This window comes from Brassica napus, unplaced genomic scaffold (assembly GCF_020379485.1).
Source record: "Brassica napus cultivar Da-Ae unplaced genomic scaffold, Da-Ae ScsIHWf_605;HRSCAF=898, whole genome shotgun sequence".
In the NCBI taxonomy this organism is placed as follows: domain Eukaryota; kingdom Viridiplantae; phylum Streptophyta; class Magnoliopsida; order Brassicales; family Brassicaceae; genus Brassica; species Brassica napus.
This window is the reverse complement of record NW_026016666.1, coordinates 56754-74939: the sequence shown is the minus strand read 5'-3', so window position 1 is coordinate 74939 and position 18186 is coordinate 56754. Positions and strand designations below refer to the sequence as shown.

At 36.5% G+C, this 18186-nt stretch overlaps 3 protein-coding genes and 1 pseudogene across 4 annotated transcripts; 3 read left to right on the top strand and 1 right to left on the bottom strand.

Moving 5' to 3' along the window:
* Positions 1–120: 120 nt before the first annotated feature.
* Positions 121–3259, top strand: LOC125604721 (annotated as a pseudogene).
* A 920-nt stretch (positions 3260–4179) lies between these two features.
* On the top strand, positions 4180–7143 carry LOC106425822 (magnesium transporter MRS2-2). Its single transcript, XM_013866544.3, has 11 exons — positions 4180–4518; positions 4618–4647; positions 5104–5257; positions 5327–5448; positions 5518–5592; positions 5663–5872; positions 5966–6010; positions 6109–6153; positions 6242–6271; positions 6351–6470; positions 6552–7143. Exons 1-11 carry the CDS (start codon positions 4282–4284, stop codon positions 6636–6638), a joined length of 1155 nt encoding a protein of 384 aa, XP_013721998.1. The 5' UTR covers positions 4180–4281; the 3' UTR covers positions 6639–7143.
* Positions 7144–8554: 1411 nt separating this feature from the next.
* On the top strand, positions 8555–13891 carry LOC125604720. Of its 2 annotated transcripts, none has more exons than XM_048774919.1 (2): positions 8555–8761; positions 11748–13891. In XM_048774919.1, the coding sequence occupies exon 2, from the start codon at positions 11930–11932 to the stop codon at positions 13616–13618; it is 1689 nt and encodes a 562-aa protein (XP_048630876.1). In that variant the 5' UTR covers positions 8555–8761; positions 11748–11929; the 3' UTR covers positions 13619–13891. The 2 variants fall into 2 exon arrangements, with proteins under 2 accessions (XP_048630876.1, XP_048630877.1); XM_048774920.1 differs by having other exon boundaries at positions 8562–8842.
* A 1550-nt stretch (positions 13892–15441) lies between these two features.
* On the bottom strand, positions 15442–17235 carry LOC106425832 (NAC domain-containing protein 104-like). The gene is made up of 3 exons (XM_013866556.3): positions 16946–17235; positions 15956–16227; positions 15442–15789 (listed from the first exon to the last, which is right to left on the bottom strand). Exons 1-3 carry the CDS (start codon positions 17091–17093, stop codon positions 15652–15654), a joined length of 558 nt encoding a protein of 185 aa, XP_013722010.2. The 5' UTR covers positions 17094–17235; the 3' UTR covers positions 15442–15651.
* Positions 17236–18186: the final 951 nt, after the last annotated feature.

Here is an 18186-nt window from a genome sequence, read left to right as displayed (position 1 = left end):
CCGCGTTGAAGATCGAAGCCAGAGTCGCTGATCTTGTCGGGAGGCTCACGTTGCAAGAAAAGATCGGGTTCTTAGTGTAAAGCTAACGGCGTGACACGGCTTGGGATTCCGACGTATGAATGGTGGTCGGAAAGCACTTCACGGCGTTCTTCTTACATCGGACCCGGCACGCATTTTTCCGGCCAAGTTCCCGGCGCTACGAGCTTCCCTCAGGTCATACTCACCGCCGCTTCTTTCAACGTATCTCTGTTTCAAGCCATTGGCAAGGTAAATATTTTTCCTCCTCACTTTCAACCATTTTTAGGACAAATCCTTTAAATAAAATAAAAATCATTATGAAAAATAACACTAATTAAAATGTAAATTAATTCAAATCATAAATCTTTACCCTAACTATATTTTAAAATAATAAACCAGACCCTAATCGATAATTAAGTATAATATAAATTAAACATTTTATTTTTGAAGTAATCCTATTTTGAATTTTTTTCATGTGTGCTATTTTTAGAAAAAAAAAATTATCTAGTGTTATCTTATAGTATTTTTTTATTTCTTCTTTATTTTTTGTTCATCTTTTTGCTTTTGTTAATCTTTTTGGATAATGTAAATATCTTTATTTTTTATGCAACTGGGCCTCTCGTTTTAATCTTTCGTATGGTACAAGTAAGCACTTTTCAATACGTTCGTTTTCACACTCTTTGGGATGACATTGTTTATTACACATTTGTTAAGGTTGTCTCAACGGAAGCGAGGGCAATGTACAATGTTGGATTAGCCGGACTAACGTATTGGTCACCGAATGTTAATATATTCCGAGATCCAAGATGGGGAAGAGGACAAGAGACTCCTGGAGAAGATCCATTGCTTTCTAGCAAGTATGCTTCAGGATACGTTAAGGGTCTTCAAGAAACTGACGGTGGCGATGCTAACCGCCTCAAAGTCGCCGCATGCTGCAAACACTACACCGCTTACGACGTCGATAATTGGAAAGGCATAGAACGTTACACTTTCGACGCCGTGGTAAAGACTCAAACCCATTAATCTAATGACGTTACATTTTCAGTGTCTTGTGTTAGTTGTTTTGTCACATTTATAGTGTGTTTAATTTTGGTTGAAAATTTGGATGCTTTTTAGTTCAGTTATTATGGTATTTGGATGATCTGATATGAAGTTTTGTAACCAAATTTATTTCAGTATTGTTTTCGGTGTGGTTGTTCAATTGTACTAAATTCGGACTAGGTCACTATTAGCTCAATATGTAGTTGTGATCGGTTTAGTACTAGCTTTTTAGGTCATTTAATTTGGTTCGTGTTCTGTTTCATTAAATTGCAGAGACGTGGGTTTGATATTGGTTGGTCAAAGACATTTTAAGTGCGTGTACTAACTGTTTTTTGTGTGTTTTTGTTGGAGTAGGTGAATCAGCAAGATATGGATGATACATATCAACCACCGTTCAAGAGTTGTGTGATTGATGGGAATGTGGCGAGTGTTATGTGTTCTTACAATAAAGTTAACGGTATACCAACATGCGCTGATCCTGATCTCCTCTCTGGTGTTATCCGTGGCGAATGGAAGTTAAACGGGTAATTATCAGCGGGTTTAGACTATTTTCCTTGTCAAATTTGAAAAAGGTTGGGTTCTGATTACTGAGTTTTTCTTTTTTTTTAATTGGGTACATTGTCTCGGATGGTGATTCAGTAGATGTGTTGTATAAGAACCACACTATACCAAGACTCCAGAGAAGCTGCAGCTATATCTATCAACGCAGGTTTGGACTTGAACTGTGGTTCGTTCCTGGGTCAGCACACAGAGGCCGCGGTTAAAGCGGGTTTGGTCAACGAGACAGCTATCGACAAAGCGATTTCGAACAACTTCTTGACCCTTATGCGGTTAGGATTCTTCGATGGCGATCCAAAGAAGCAGATCTACGGCGGGCTCGGTCCTAAAGACGTTTGCACGCCTGCGAACCAAGAGCTAGCCGCAGAAGCAGCAAGACAAGGCATTGTCCTACTGAAAAACACTGGTTCCTTACCGCTTTCTCCTACAACGATCAAAACACTAGCCGTGATTGGACCGAACGCGAATGTCACTAAAACAATGATCGGAAACTACGAAGGCACGCCGTGCAAATACACAACACCGCTCCAGGGATTAGCTGGAACGGTGTCTACCACATATCTACCAGGATGCTCCAATGTAGCTTGCGCCGTGGCGGATGTAGATGCTGCCACGAAGCTAGCAGCAGATGCTGACGCGACGGTGCTCGTTATAGGTGCTGATCAGTCTATAGAGGCAGAGAGCCGCGATAGGGTCGATCTGAACCTTCCCGGGAAACAACAAGACCTAGTGACCCAAGTGGCTAAAGCAGCTAAGGGACCTGTCTTGCTAGTTATCATGTCCGGTGGAGGTTTTGATATTACCTTCGCCAAGGATGATCCGAAGATCGCCGGAATATTATGGGTTGGTTATCCTGGAGAAGCTGGCGGCATAGCCATCGCTGAAGTCATCTTGGCCGTTATAATCCAAGTAAGACTTTGTTTTTGTATTTGAAAGTTCGTTAGCTTAAACCGGAGACAACCGGTTGATTCTGTTTTAGTAATTTAAGTTGTTAGCTTAAACCAGAGTTAACCGGTGAGAATTTTTTTAATAGGTGGAAGATTACCAATGACGTGGTATCCACAATCCTACGTGGAGAAAGTACCGATGACGAACATGAACATGAGACCCGATACATCAAACGGGTATCCGGGTCGGACGTACCGGTTCTACACCGGAGAAACGTTTACGCCTTCGGAGACGGGCTCAGCTACACCAAGTTCAGCCACAGCTTAGTCAAAGCTCCTCCACGCGTCGTCCCTCTCCGTCTCGAAGAGAATCACGTTTGCCGATCATCGGAATGTCAGTCGCTGGACGCGTTAGGACCGCACTGCGAGAAGAACGCTGTCGGAACGGCGTTTGAGGTTCATGTTAAGGTACGGAACGGGGGAGACAGAGAAGGGATCCACACGGTGTTTTTGTTCACGACGCCGCCGACGGTTCACGGGTCGCCGAGGAAGCATCTTTTGGGGTTTGAGAAGATTCGGTTGGGGAAGAGGGAAGAAGCTGTGGTTAAGTTTAAGGTTGATGTGTGTAAAGATCTTAGCGTTGTTGATGAAGTGGGGAAGAGGAAGATTGGTTTGGGTCAGCATCTACTACATGTAGGCGACTTGAAACATTCTTTGAGCATTAGGATCTGATTCAAATGGATTCTAATTTTTTATATAATTTATTGGAAAAAAACTATAATGTGCTTATTGATCAAGCTTTATGCAATTTGGATAAAGATGAATAAAAGAGAATTGTGAATCACTTACATTTCAGTTTTTTTTGGGTTAAATTCTGAGGATTTATTCAGCTTGAAAAAATAGTAAGCTCTCAGTTATTCAATTTTAAAAATTAATTTAAATTTTAGAAAATTTTGTGTTTTTAAACGCGTATTGTTCACAAAAATATTTAAGAGATTTATTATGATTTTAAAATGTTTTTAGTAGATTTTTCCAGTTAGAATATAAAATTATACTATTGTAACTAAAATCATATTAATTTTCATAATTCAGACAAAATCATCTAAATACTTATTAAAAAATCAAATTAGTTCAAATAATTTCAAATATTGTATTTAATACATATTTAAAAATAAAATTACCTTTCAAAAATATTATTCCTTTTTTTCGAACCGATTATTCAGATATTTTAATTATTATTTAAATTTTATCAGATTTGTGTTTATCTATATTGGATCTTCGGCAAAGTGCAAGTCGTTTTGAATTTGAAATATATTTGTTTAGTTTAAGAAATATATAGTTTTCAGCAATTCATATAATTGTTAAAATCCTTTGCTAGTCCCGGATAATTGTCTTTACTTTACCCAAAAGATCCGGTTATTTTTGTTAGGTACGGCTAAATCACCGGAGATACATAAACCTACCGGAAATCAAAACATCATCACCCGTTTACTTCGGTTATCTCCGGTTTGGTTTGAAAATAGTATTAACCTCTTGACGGAACAAGCACGTTTCCTTTTTGTTGTTGTCTGAAACTCTCTTAAAACTCTCCAACAAACACACAAAACGAATGTAAGAAAGATAAGTATGAAAGATTTGCAAAATCTATTAAATGAAAAAGAGCAGAGAGTTCGGAGATTCGTTTTTTTTTTCTGAATACATTAGGGTATTTGTTTCCTCCGTCTACTTCGCATGAACACTAGAGCAAAAAGGTGGGATTCTCTGTTTTGTAGTAGACATGGCGCATATCAACGGTTACGTGGTTGCGGCTGGGGAGAAGAAGAAGGCGTCTCAGCCGTCGTGGAACTGGGTGCTTATAAACGCGACGGGAGAGAGCAAAGCGCTTGACGTCGACAAGTATGCTGTCATGCACCGTGTTCAGATCCACGCGCGTGATCTCCGGATTATTGACCCGAATCTGTCTTACCCTTCCACTATTCTTGGCCGAGAGAGAGCCATTGTGCTCAATTTAGAGGTGAGGATTGTTCCTTTTGTTGTTGTTATTTCAGAGTGTTATTATATTTTGTTTTACTTTGTTTTTGTGTTTGTGTATGTGTGTGGTGGGATGTTGTAGCATATCAAGGCGATCATCACTTCCGATGAGGTTAGTTTACTCTTTGTTTCCTTTTTTCACTGTCACTTAGATTTCTAGGTTTTTGGAGTATCTAGGGTTCATGTTTGACCTTGAGCAGTCACGGAGCTTGACAGAAGTTGGATACATGGTTGGATTCGGACACAACCTAGTGAAACATTTGTCTTGTCTCTCCAAAATTTTGGAAATTATATACATAGACATGTTCCTAAATTATGAAAAAATCATTTTATTAATTTTTTTACTAAATGTTAATGGCTCTCAAAATCTCTAATCCGATCCTGCCTGGATAGGTTACTAGTTTGAAAGGTTCACAGTTTCATCCGTGTTATTATCCATGCATTGCTTAGAGAACTAGTGTTTTAGCATTCCATAAATATTTTTTTTCCTTCCATGTCTCTTGATGGATGATTGTCAATGAAAGATAAACCTTATATCATCTTGTATTAATATCTTGATTTATTACAGGTTTTGCTGCGGGATCCATCACATGAAAATGTTATCCCCATTGTGAAGGAGCTTGAAAGACGCTTACCTGTTGGAAACCAAGCACACCATGGTCAAGGAGATGGGAAAGAGAGCTCAGCTGCCCATAATGACGCTGATGATGGTGAAGAAGATGGTACTATCTCCACATAATCTTTCTTTCTTTTTTGTTTATTAATTGAAATGTCTGCTTGTTGCATTATAGAATCCCCATTTGAATTCCGTGCACTGGAAGTTTTCTTGGAAGCAATATGTAGCTTCTTAGCTGCAAGGACTACAGAGTTAGAAACAGCTGCTTACCCTACTTTGGATGAGCTTACCTCGAAGGTAAGTACCTCAACGTTTAGTATCACCACTGATCCAGTTTTAAACTGTGGTTTTACATTAATCTTGTAGATTAGTAGCGGTAACTTGGATAGAGTTAGGAAGTTGAAGAGTGCCACGACTCGGTTGACAGCTCGAGTTCAAAAGGTGAGGCAGTGTTAATCTCATAAAGTTTGTAATAGAAGAAATAATTAAGAAGCTTCATTGCCTTTTGTAGGTAAGAGATGAGCTTGTACATTTGCTGGATGATGACGATGATATGGCTGATCTTTACCTTTCAAGGAAACTCTCTTGTGCTTGCTCAATGGCTAGTAGTCCAAATTGCTATCTTACTTCCCCAACAATAGGCTCTAAGATTTCAAGAGCTAGTGTAGCCACAGTTCGTGAGGATGAAAATGATGTTGAACAACTTGAAATGTTGCTCGAGGTTGGTTCTTACTGCACAAATGTTTTTTTTTTTTAATCTTATCTATTTTCTACAAGTGAAGTCTAAAAACATATATTTCGATATCTTTTACAGGCATACTTCATACAAATCGACAGCACTTTGAACAAATTAACAACAGTTATCTTCTTGCTACTTCTTTTCTTGTCATAAATTCCACAGATTTTTTTTTTTCTAAAAATTGTTCTTCTAACTCCCAGTTTCTTTGATGCGCGCAGCTACGTGAGTATGTCCAAGACACGGATGATTACATTAGCATTCAGGTAACCATTTTTATTATATGTATTTGAAATCTTTATAATCATAATATCATAGTCTAAAGGCTATAATCATTGGTTTTTGGTTTTACAGATGGACAATCGTCGTAATGAGCTGATTCAGGTACGTGAATGTTGAAAAGTGTTTATTTCTTTCATCCTCCTGAGTTTCTCTTCTTGATCATCTTCAAAAAATCATGCAGTTGGAGGTGGTGTTAGGTTCTGGAACCGTTTGCTCAGCATTTTACTCTCTTGTCGCTGGAATTTTCGGGATGAACATTCCATACACGTGGAATGATAACCATGGATACATGTTCAAATGGGTATGTATAACCAAATCTCCATTTGCTTGATATACAAGAAAGTATTTCTCAGGGTTAACCGAAACCGGTTTGTTGTTGCAGGTTTGTATCGTGACGGGGGCAATTTGTGTGTTCTCGTTAGTATTCATAATGTCGTACGCTCGGTTCAAAGGGCTTATGGGATCTTGATAGGTCTAGAGAGAGTTTTTTAGCATCGAGAAATTGAGACTTCTAATTGGAGCTTTTAAACCAGAGTTTTTTTATAAGCCAACAAGCTTGTGCGATATTATTAGCATCCTACCAAACTATGCAACTTTGATTTTGAGCTTAAGGAAAAAAATTCTAGCTTTCAAGAAGCTTTCAAGAAGCTATGCAACTTTGAAATTTTGAGCTTGAAGAAATTAAAATTTTACGTCTAGCTTTCAAGAAGCACGGTATATGTTATATGCTTAATTACTCTCTGCATGACTTGTATAATTCACAAAAAAAGGTCATACTTCTCTATGACATTTTTGAGCTTTCCACTGAAAGAAAATAAGGTGGATATGGCTTGGGCTAGCCTTGGGCTGGACTTCGGCCTATTGTTGTTTGTTTTGATTCAATTACAATTTTGTAAGATCAATCTAGGATTCTTAGCGGTTTTACAACAGTAAACAAACTTTCTGTTATTGCATGCGAACGAACTCTTAAAACTCTATACATGAAGTCAAAACCTAGACGTTGTCTCAAAATAATACAACAAGGCTTTCGTGTTTCCACATACCTTTGTTACCAGTTTTTTTATAATTTGAACATAATATAAAGTATAAAAAGGTATAAAATATTGGCAACGTCAGCAGTTCGCGTGGAGAGTTGAGGCCGAGGCTGACGTGATCAACTTAAACAATAAAATAATAAGATTCCTTTTATTTTATTTCATTTTGTACTTTTCCTCTAAATAAATAATTAGATTCTTCCACTCTGCAAGGAACCTAACTGGCTGACGTAATCGGAATTGCCTCTTGGAACAACATAAAAATCAAATTTCATTTCTTTTTAAATAGTCCTCTTGTATATGGCTGAGACAATTCTCTATAACGACAAAAATGATATCAATTAAATTAAAAAAGCATAGACCGCACTAAAATATAAATAAATTGTTCATACTTGTTCTCACACGCAGTGATGCACATCTTGCATTTTCTTCCCATTAATCAATTAGATGTTGGGTTCTTTCAAACGAAAATTTTGCATTTATGTACATCAATTTTAATATGTATTTTCTTGTATTTGAAGGAAAAGTTCTAGTAATGTTTGATCAGACATCGTTAGAGATTAATTGTGAACAAAAGGGCGTAATAAGAAAATTAAACTATAAATATAGCCTTTTTGGGTGTTTGTTCTTGTTTTTACCATATATATACAAATTTATAAATGATGTTTTGAATAAAATGTCTTATGTTTGAATAGAAACTGACCATTCAAACATACAGATCTAGACATAGATCTATGTAAGTTCAATCATAAAATAAAAAGAGAGAATCATTAGAAGCTTTATGCCACAAGTGCTTGGCATTTGGATAGTGGAATCTAATTCAAATGTTAATAATACCGGGTCTCATGATGCCAGCTAATTCTATACTTTACTCCATATTTCTGGCATGAGAAAATAATATTTTTATCTGATTTACAAAATACCAACACATAAAATAACAAAAAATAATAATAAACATCATTAAGTTCGTAATACTTAATCAGCTGATGTATCATCATCAATAAATACAAAATAAAACTCCAGTTTACATAAATTACCATTACGTCATAAACAATTGGGAGGGAATCAGTTTTGTCGCGTTAAGACGATAATGGGTTTACATTTTAAATCAGAAGTGACTTGTCGGAACAACACTACCACTCGAAATCAAACAAGAAAACAAGGGGGCATATAAGACTTTTTCTCTCAGAAGACGGCGTCGTTTTCATCGAAAAGCAAATTTAATTGATTTCCCAAAATAGAGCACTGTCTCATCCAATCAGAACCGTTACTAGCGACGGTTACAAAGGGCATTTCGGGTAATTTTACATGGATTCTCTCTTCCTCGCGGGTTATTAACGAGAAGGACCCTGAGCCGTCCACGCTCGTAAATAATATCTCCACTTCTCTCTCTCTTTTAAAGACCGATAATATTTAGACACCTGTGTTCAGTCTTTTTTGTTTCTTCTCCTTCTTCCTCTTACCTAGATTTTGAGACGAGGAGATTCTCCGTTTCCAACGTTTCCTTTTTTCCTCTTTGCTTTCAGAATCTCTCTCTCTTGTCTCTCAGATCCAACAGGTTTTTATTTCTTCTTTTAGTAATTTTTGTTACTTTTATTAGTGATTGATCAAAGTGCTGAATGATGAATCAGAATGCATGGTTTGTTTCCTGAATTTATTACTTTAAATGTTTCTGTAATTGTCTTAATATCTTACTAGGTGATAATCCGCGCCCTGCGCGGAGCAAGTGAACAAAAGCGATTTTTATTTTTTAATTTATCGATATTAAAAAAATAAAATTATAGGCACAAATATTAGATTTAATGATATATATCAAACGAAATTCTGCATGTATATATAATGTAAGCTTAATTGTTTTTTAAAAAAAAACTTTGTGTAATTGGTTATGTGTAAATTAAATATATTGTATAGAAAAAATGTATAATAGTATGCAATAACTTATATTAATTTATTATGAATTTAACATAACACAAAACATAGAAAATAGAATTACTGCTTTCATAATAAAATTATAATTATAAAATTAAAAGAAACATCAGTTTATGAGTTTCTTTCCCATTAGCTGATACTACTTCAAATGCTTTCACTCAACAATCTCACCAATTACATCTGAAACATAAAAGCTATGAGTTATAATCCATAAAAACAAAAACTCGTATTAGCAAGAAATCACTAAGTTAGATAACTTACCAACCAAATAGTCTGTAGAGAGTGTACCATCTAGAATGTCCATATAGTTGACTGGTTCAAAACCGGTTAGAGCTTCGGGCAAATCGTCACAACTCTTCACATGTGTTGTCCACAGAAAACCAATTATGTATGGATGTATGGTTGTTCGGTATGAACCGCAAGAGGGGTTGAGTGAAAAATTTAGGAGAATCTTTGAACTTCCTTGTGTCAGGTTTTGTGTGATTGAGATGAGTAACAATGGTTGGGGACATGTGTCTTATATAAGTTCCAAACCCTAATGCTTCTAACTTAGTTTCACCGTTAAAATCTTATTGATTATCAAATATTTTTGCCTTGGCCAGCACAATAAGATTTAATTATATTGCCATAAAGTGGTTCTCTACATTGATTATGATATATTCTTTGCCTTGCACAAGAATTTCTTAATTGGTTATCTATATTGATTTCAATTAACTTTCCAATTCAGAACCGATCGGTTCGGTTTGGTTAACCAAAAACCATAAGTTCCATACCGAAGTAATAACTTTCACGTAGGCAGAGGACAATTCTCTGGACACTCTTGACGTCAGGTCTTTCTTCTCACCAGGAACGAAGTTGGGACCCATAATCTTGACCTTCGTACCATTAGAGACCTTACCAGAAAAGACTCGACCAATTTGGGCTGCAAATATTCGTAAAATTCCTTCTCACCAAACTTCATCTGGACACCAAGCTTCTGTAACATAGGCCACAACTTGTCTTTCTGGTCGTTCATGCAAGTGGCAATAATTTTACTTCTTTTTTTCTACGTGACTCTCATGATGAACTGGACAAACACACACTTGCAAAAAGCTGTAAAACAGAAGAAAATAATGGACTCTGCTATCTCCTCTTTTCTTATCTCTTCTCCTTTGTAACCATGTGAAAAACAGAGTACGTCAAAAATGGAGTGATGGCAGTGTCATACTGATCATCGAGGGGATCTTCATACAAGTTCTCAACACGGTACCTCTGAGAGTGTGGGGGGGACGGAAGGTGGAAGATCATCATGTCAAGTAGTGCAGTACTTGCAGGGAGCTATGTCTGCATGACACGCTTCATCAAAGGTTTACCCATGAGCTTCTTCTCATCAGACTTCATCTGGATATGGTGGATTCTGTAACATAGGCTACAGCTTGTCTTTCTGGTCGTTCATGCAAGTGACAATAATTTGCTTGTTGGGTTCATAACAGAAATTCGCAAACCCACACTTGCAAGTACCAGTAACGATGATACAGACACAAGTCACAGAAACAACTCTTGTCCAATTCACGTAAAAAATCAGAAGCAAAAGATCTTTCCCAATTCAGATTAAAAAAAATCAAAAAAAGGAAATATATTAACCAGAGTTCATCTCCAGCCGACACGTGGCAATGCTTGTGTGAAAGCATTTACTCCAGTGCATCCCTTTTAATATATAAGGGATGCTCTTCTGTTGTGTCTGAAATTGAGTTATGTTCTTTCACCATCAAGCTGATAACTTTTTTTTTTTTTTTTGTAAACTAGAGCTGATAACTTTTATCAGTTCAAAAAAAAAATCTGATAACTTTTATAGTAGTATGGTTTCCTAATGATTGAACTGATTATCTTATACTCTTTATGTGTTAGTTAGAAACTTTTTGATATATAGATATCAGAATCTTGTTGACTCCTTGGTGTTCCTTTTTTTCTTTAATTTTCTTTATAAACAAAATATTACCTTAGATCTTGTTATTATGTTTGGGATCTTTCATCTATATTAGAAATTCTGAGATATTGTTCTCATCATTTATAAAAAGAAGTTGACTTTCAAGGTTTTGATAAAAGTTATTGAGTTTTACATTACTATTCTGAAAACCAATCTTATTTGGCCTTGACATTTTGATGGCTGTAGACGAGTTAGAAAAAACTTCTAATAAAAAAAAAATTCTTACAAATTTGGAGATGATTTGGAGATTTATGTCAATGTAATTTTCATCAAATTTTTTAGGAACTATAGATTAATGCTGAGAACTCATTAATGCTTCACTGACACAAATTTTGGGAGCTATAGGCTAATATTTCACTGGTCTATGGTCTATGCTCAGAACCAGCTCTGCTTATATTTTCCCTTTCTTTCATTCTGCTTTTCTTGGGAAATCTCAAGTTTCACTTTTAACCATAAGTCATTTTTGGTTGGTACTTAGTCCTTTTCAAACACAGTTGTTGTACCCAATTATTGCTCTGTACTTTTGAATCTCTTAACTGCAATTTGTATTTTTCTTTTTTTACTGACTCTAATCTGTTTTTTTTATTACTCTCATGTCATTATTAATTTCCATTATTCTTACTGACATAGATTTTGTAACTTCTTGCAGAAAAGTTCTTGCTCTCCTTCCTCATTCTTGAAGATGGACAGGGCAGACACATGGGGGTTTGTCAGTGGTGGGAGATGTTTATACCTCAAGTTGCTTTTATGTTTATAGTTTCACAAGCTGTTCTTAAGTATTCTTGTTTTTAGACCATTTTATTGTGCATCTCTTCCCTTCTTCTTCTTCACATGGATTTGAACGAGAGTGTAGCTCGTTTTGGTGATACTGCTCTCAGCTTGAACTGCCTTGGAAGCACTCATTACAACCATAAGCTTTGTTCTGATGTTTCCAACTGTCCTGATGGTGGTTGCGGTTTGGTTCTCGGTTTAGGTCCAACACCTCCATCTTATTACTACAATAAAGTCTCAGCTTCTTCCCAAGAACTCTCATCAGGTGGTAACTCAATTCTCCAGCTCGGTCCTCCTGCACTGACCATGGACAGTTTCAGCGGACTTGATTGTTCCTTGCTGACGTATACAGACACTAATGCCTCCCAAGCTGATGAAGGTTCTACCTCAGCAACCCGGTCAGGTGGCTACATGTCATCCCTTAGAAGACCTTCAAGAATGCAAGAGTGTAGTACCAACTTTGGTACTGATGCTTATAATGAGTCAGAGTTCTCCATAGGAGCTGCTTTCTCTGACAGGACGACATCTTCTCAGCAAAGAACAACCAATCCTAAGAAATGCAAGTTCATGGGATGTAGCAAAGGAGCTAGAGGAGCGTCAGGGCTATGCATTGGCCACGGAGGAGGGCAGAGGTGTCAAAAGTCGGGTTGCAACAAAGGCGCTGAGAGCAAAACAACGTTCTGCAAAGCACACGGTGGAGGAAAGAGATGCCAACACTTGGGGTGCACAAAGAGCGCTGAAGGCAAAACTGATTACTGTATCTCTCATGGAGGTGGGAGACGCTGCGGCTTCCCTGAGGGATGCGCTAAAGCTGCACGTGGCAAGTCAGGGCTATGCATCAAACACGGTGGCGGTAAGAGGTGTAGAGTTGAAGGATGCACGAGAAGTGCCGAGGGGCAAGCTGGTCTTTGTATCTCACACGGTGGTGGGAGACGGTGTCAGGCGTCAGAGTGTACAAAAGGTGCTCAAGGGAGTACTAACTATTGTAAAGCTCATGGCGGTGGGAAGCGTTGTATATTCGCTGGGTGTACTAAAGGAGCTGAAGGGAGTACTCCTCTGTGTAAAGCGCACGGTGGAGGGAAACGTTGTATGTTTGATGGAGGTGGGATATGTCCTAAGAGCGTGCATGGTGGGACGAGTTTCTGTGTGGCTCACGGTGGTGGGAAGAGGTGTGTTGTGGCGGGGTGTACTAAGAGCGCTCGTGGGAGGACTGATTGTTGTGTGAAGCATGGTGGTGGGAAACGGTGTAAGTGTGTTGGGTGTGAGAAGAGTGCGCAAGGGAGTACTGATTTTTGCAAGGCGCATGGTGGTGGGAAACGGTGTTCTTGGGGAGGTGGGGGATGTGAGAAGTTTGCTAGAGGGAAGAGTGGTTTGTGTGCGGCTCATAATAGTATGTGTATGGAGAAAGGTGGAAGCAAGATTGGTTTGATAGGGCCAGGGCTTTTCCGTGGTCTTGTTGTTTCTACTTCTTCTCAAACCACTACTACTACTAGTACTACTGATCATTCTCTGGCGGGAGTTAGTGTGGTTTCTGATTGCACTGACTCCAGTGAGCAAAGACAGAAGCAGATGATACCAATGCAGGTTCTTGTGCCTCCATCAATGAAGTCCTTAAGCTTCTCAAACACTGAAACAAACAATAACAGGAGTGGGAGGAATGTCTTTGACTTTATGGTTCCGGAGGAGAGAGTTCATGGAGGTGGGCTAATGTCTCTGCTTAATGGCAGCTTGAAACAGACTTTCCGTTGATGGAACTTGAAAGCTTTTCTCTTGGCGTGAGAGAGACACCAAGACACCAAAAAGCTTATGTAATATTGTATAGTATTATTCCTTTGTCCCTTGGGTCATTTTGTATATTCATGGGTTTGTGTTTTTGTATGGGTCTTGTAATGAGTCTTGACCATCTAGTCGATGGCTAGAACTTGTTTATTTGATTTTTTAATTTGGAATTTTGCAATGTAGTATAGGAAGTGTTGTTATCGATTTTTTTCAGTGGACTCATCAATGGATGCTTGTTGTGTTGTGTTTGGTTTGCTTTTATGCATTCCTAAGTTTCAAGTCTATTCAAATGCGTAATCCAACCAACGTTCACCCACGTTCCTTCTTATAGCCTTCTAAGTGAATCAGATTGATACTTTGATTATTTGCAATATCGAATTGGTTTAGACTAAGTAAACGAAATCTTTTTGGTTAGAAAGCTCATATGTACATGGTTTACCTTTTTTTCTTACCACTGAAATTATCTGGTTTTATGATTACGAATATCTAACTCAGCAGAACCATGAAAATCTCCATAACCATCCCTAAAAACTATACAATGATTTAAATCCCATCCCAATGTTTGCCCCACTTAATTTTTTTGTCCTTTCAATTCTTTTGTGTTTTATTATTATTAATATGTGTGTATAGTGCTTGCATCATACATGAGTCAGTGCTTGCTAAGCAAGCACCCATAAAGAAAATAAAAAATGAAATTATATAATAGATATGGAAAGACAATGTTGCTTGGCTCGGCGACACAAGACAACTACTAAAACCAATCAAAGATCTATAGAGAGAGTACTATAACTTGGAGCAAAAGGCTCTCGATTGCCAAATTCTTATAAATAATTAACAAAACACCAATCCTACTAGCCTAAACCGGTCAGGTTTAGGCCATACGTACATAAAATGTAGAGGTCATACCTGAAAGATTGTGTACTTCAACAGAACATGCTTATATTATTTAAATTTTGTATTTTTTATTCTGGCCTTTTTCTTGTCTTTTAAAGACAATTAGTACTTCTCGAGATTTTTCTCATAAATTAGATAATACCAAAGTCAAGTTCAATCTGATCCCAACATATATTATACCTCTAAATCTTAGGGCTCTATAACTTATTATTGGAAACATTTTTTTCCAAGCTACCTGCCTCTCCATCTAAAAAAGAGAGAAATATAATTCTTATTTCTTGGTTTGTTTGTTAAGTTTAATTAGAAATCATATAAACTTTCAAGAAAGAAAGAACAGTATATAAAAAGTTAGTGTTGGTCTCTATAACTTTTTAAACACACTATTAGCCTTTCCCTATGATTATTCAACAACATGGGGTGGGGGCTTATTTTTTTGAAGTCCATTTGCATGCATCCAGTGGTAACATAATCATTATTTTTAATTTCTTATATAAAAACGTTCAAGTGTGTTGGATCTTGTTAGTGAAAACTCTAATCCATTTCGACCAATAAATATATATTTTAGTTAATATTGTCCAGAGAATGAGAAGTAGGCTGCAGTTTTATCCCAGACTAGTAGATGTGGTTTTCCTCCTAACCTGTATTAGGCAAAAAGAATAGGTATATTTAATTAATTTACAAGTTTATTGGGAAACCTGCATTAACCAATAATTTTAGGGTAATGATTGAATTGAGTATAAACCTTATCTTTATTATACTGTTTCATTGGTTTAAAATTTAAATTGCTGATGTTGCATGGATGACTATTTATTCATATCAGTGCATATACACACAAATTTGGGCTCACAGCTTTAATTAGATTTCAGTTTGTATAATTTTAAATATTTTAAACACAATAATTCAGTATTAAAAGATATATTTGAATGTAAAAAATACAACAAGACTAGAGCTTCTTCTTTTTTTGCTTCTGTTTGCTTGCAAATTGGAGATGGTTATCGTACAACATATAACTTGTAAGAATGATGTCATTCTCCTTTTCCTTCTACGGTACAGAGATTATAGAAATAATTTCCCACTAAACCTTTTCTTTTTAAGTGCTTTTATCTTTATTACGGTAAGCTTACTTCGTCGAGATCATCTAAAGACAAGAACACTTCATCCAAACATGAGAGTTCTGCCCCATCATCATCTTCTTCATCGCTGCAGTTTTGTTCATACACTCTGCATATCACCCACTTGCTATAATCCTGCACACAAAACAATCCAAACCACGTACATACGTGGAGGTCAAATTGTAATTTTGGTTTTAGTAAACGTAAACTTTATTTTTCCTATTTTTTGAATAACAATTGAAACGTAAGCTTTAAGTTAAAGAGTTAATAACTTTAGTCTTGAAACAAAATGGGTACTTACGGGTTTATGTGTAGAACTAGTAGAACCACGGTTTGATCTCTTAGAAGATCGACTAGAGGAATCTGGAAGGGAATATTCTTGCATGACCCAGTTAGTCTGAGAATCTCCGAGATAGAACGTTAGATACTTTTTTATGCCCACTTTCTTGTGTGTGGAGCTTGTGAAGATTGGCTCGTCTATTCCCACTGATCCCCAATATCCATTGCTTGTCACTCTTTCTTGGGTCTTTCTACTATAGAAGTACCATTGCCTCCCTTCTTGCAGTGCTTTCCCTATAATTATACATATGCAAAGTTTAATTCATTAACAAATGCCATATAATCGCGAACTTGGAAAAACTTTATATGAAACTTCTTCTTGCTATCCAGAGGTTTATCATTGTGTTATGGTGAGAAAATATGGGTTTATCTATCCTACCGTATGCCTGCTTAACTATATGGTCCATCATCAAACTATATGGATAAAAATATAGTCTAACAAAGTTAGTGTAAGATCAAATGTCAATAGCATGTGTGTTTGATTGTATGTCTACGTACATGTGTTTGGTGTGTGCGTGTGTCTAATATTTGTATATGATTGATTGTGTTTGTGTATCATGAGATCGAATGATTGATATAATTGGTGCACATGTATGACTATGGAGAAAGCAATACTAATTATGGTTCACCAATAAACATATTCCTTCCAAGAGAATAAAAAAAGGAAATGTATTAGTGTGGTGTGTATTTTAAGATTTTGGAAACAAAACAATCCTTAAGAAGAGCTACCGAACAAAAGTGTACTGCTAAGAAAAGAGAGTTTGGTTACTTAAGTTGGTGACAACATCAATCTCTATCCTTTAACTTTGATTATCTCACACACACACATATTGTCAACTATACGTATACATACATGATCTAAAATGCATGCATATATAGACAGGTAAGAATCAGATATGGACATATATGTTGCATGATACATATATGGAGAGAGATATGTGGGTGTGTATACCGGGAAGGTCCCAAGGATCGTAAGGGTAAAGATCAAGGTCTGGGATGACGTCAGGATGACAAGGCAAGAGTGAAGCTTTGCGGTGGAGGAAGTGGACGACAAGCTCTTCATCCGTTGGAAAAAACCTGAAGCCCGGTGGTAGATTCATTGATGACGATATTGATCTTAGTACTAGTTCACATGTACATACACATAGATGTGGTTGCGTGCGTGTGTGTGTGTGTGTGTAGAAGAAGGTTAAATATGGGGAGAGTAGATGATGTGGAACAAGATGAAGTGTGTGAACGAAATTGAGGTATATATAGGAGATACAAAAAGAAGATCAAGGAAAAGGCAGAATAAGGAAGTCATATACTTTTCTATATATTATATAACACCATTAATTTATACTATTTTAAAATACGTAATTAAAAATGATAAATGAAAAAAAAAAAGAGAATGATGGTACGTTGTAAGTAAGTGCAATGGAACTAAAAAAGATATGAGTAATCAATGTCAAATGGGGCATTTGAAAGCTAATTTTCAGAGAAGTCGTCGGCTTAAGTGGATCTTACAATTTCGGCTGCTGTATATTTCTTTTTACTTTTGCTTTTTAATTTATTCCTAAAACAAAACTTCTGTGTTTCCATAGTTGATATGCTTTCTAGTAACTAAGCATATAAAAACTTGCAAAGACCTTGTAAATTCGTAACGGATTATCTATCTGACTTTTTCAATATGGAAAAATGAGACTGAACAAAAGGAGAAAGAGGCGGGTGGAGACGAGAAGTGTGCAGGGTTGGATACTTTCATACTTCCACGCAAAAGAGTATCTTCTTGGCCACTAAGAAGAAGATTCTTATCCACTTCTTATTTCTTCTTTCTATATCTATATTTTTATAATGACTTTAATGTCGAGTTATATTCATTCCGAGAGAAGCATATGACCAAATTAAATTAAAGTTAAATAAAACAAATCAATACTTTTTTTTTTTGTAAACTAAAACAAATTAATACTTTATATATACAAAAAAAAAAAAAAAAATACTTTATATATACTAAATAAAATCACTCAATACTTTGTACTATATATGTTACCCCTCCAAATTGTGGCCGAGTATAAGGTCTTCGTGAGGCGCAGACAAAAATTTTCTTTTCTTTGTCGGCTTTTACCACTTAAGATCGTAATAATTTGTTACATTTTCTTCCTCTCGTGGCAACAGTAATGGGGGCACGTCAAGTCAGAGCACATATGTTATTTG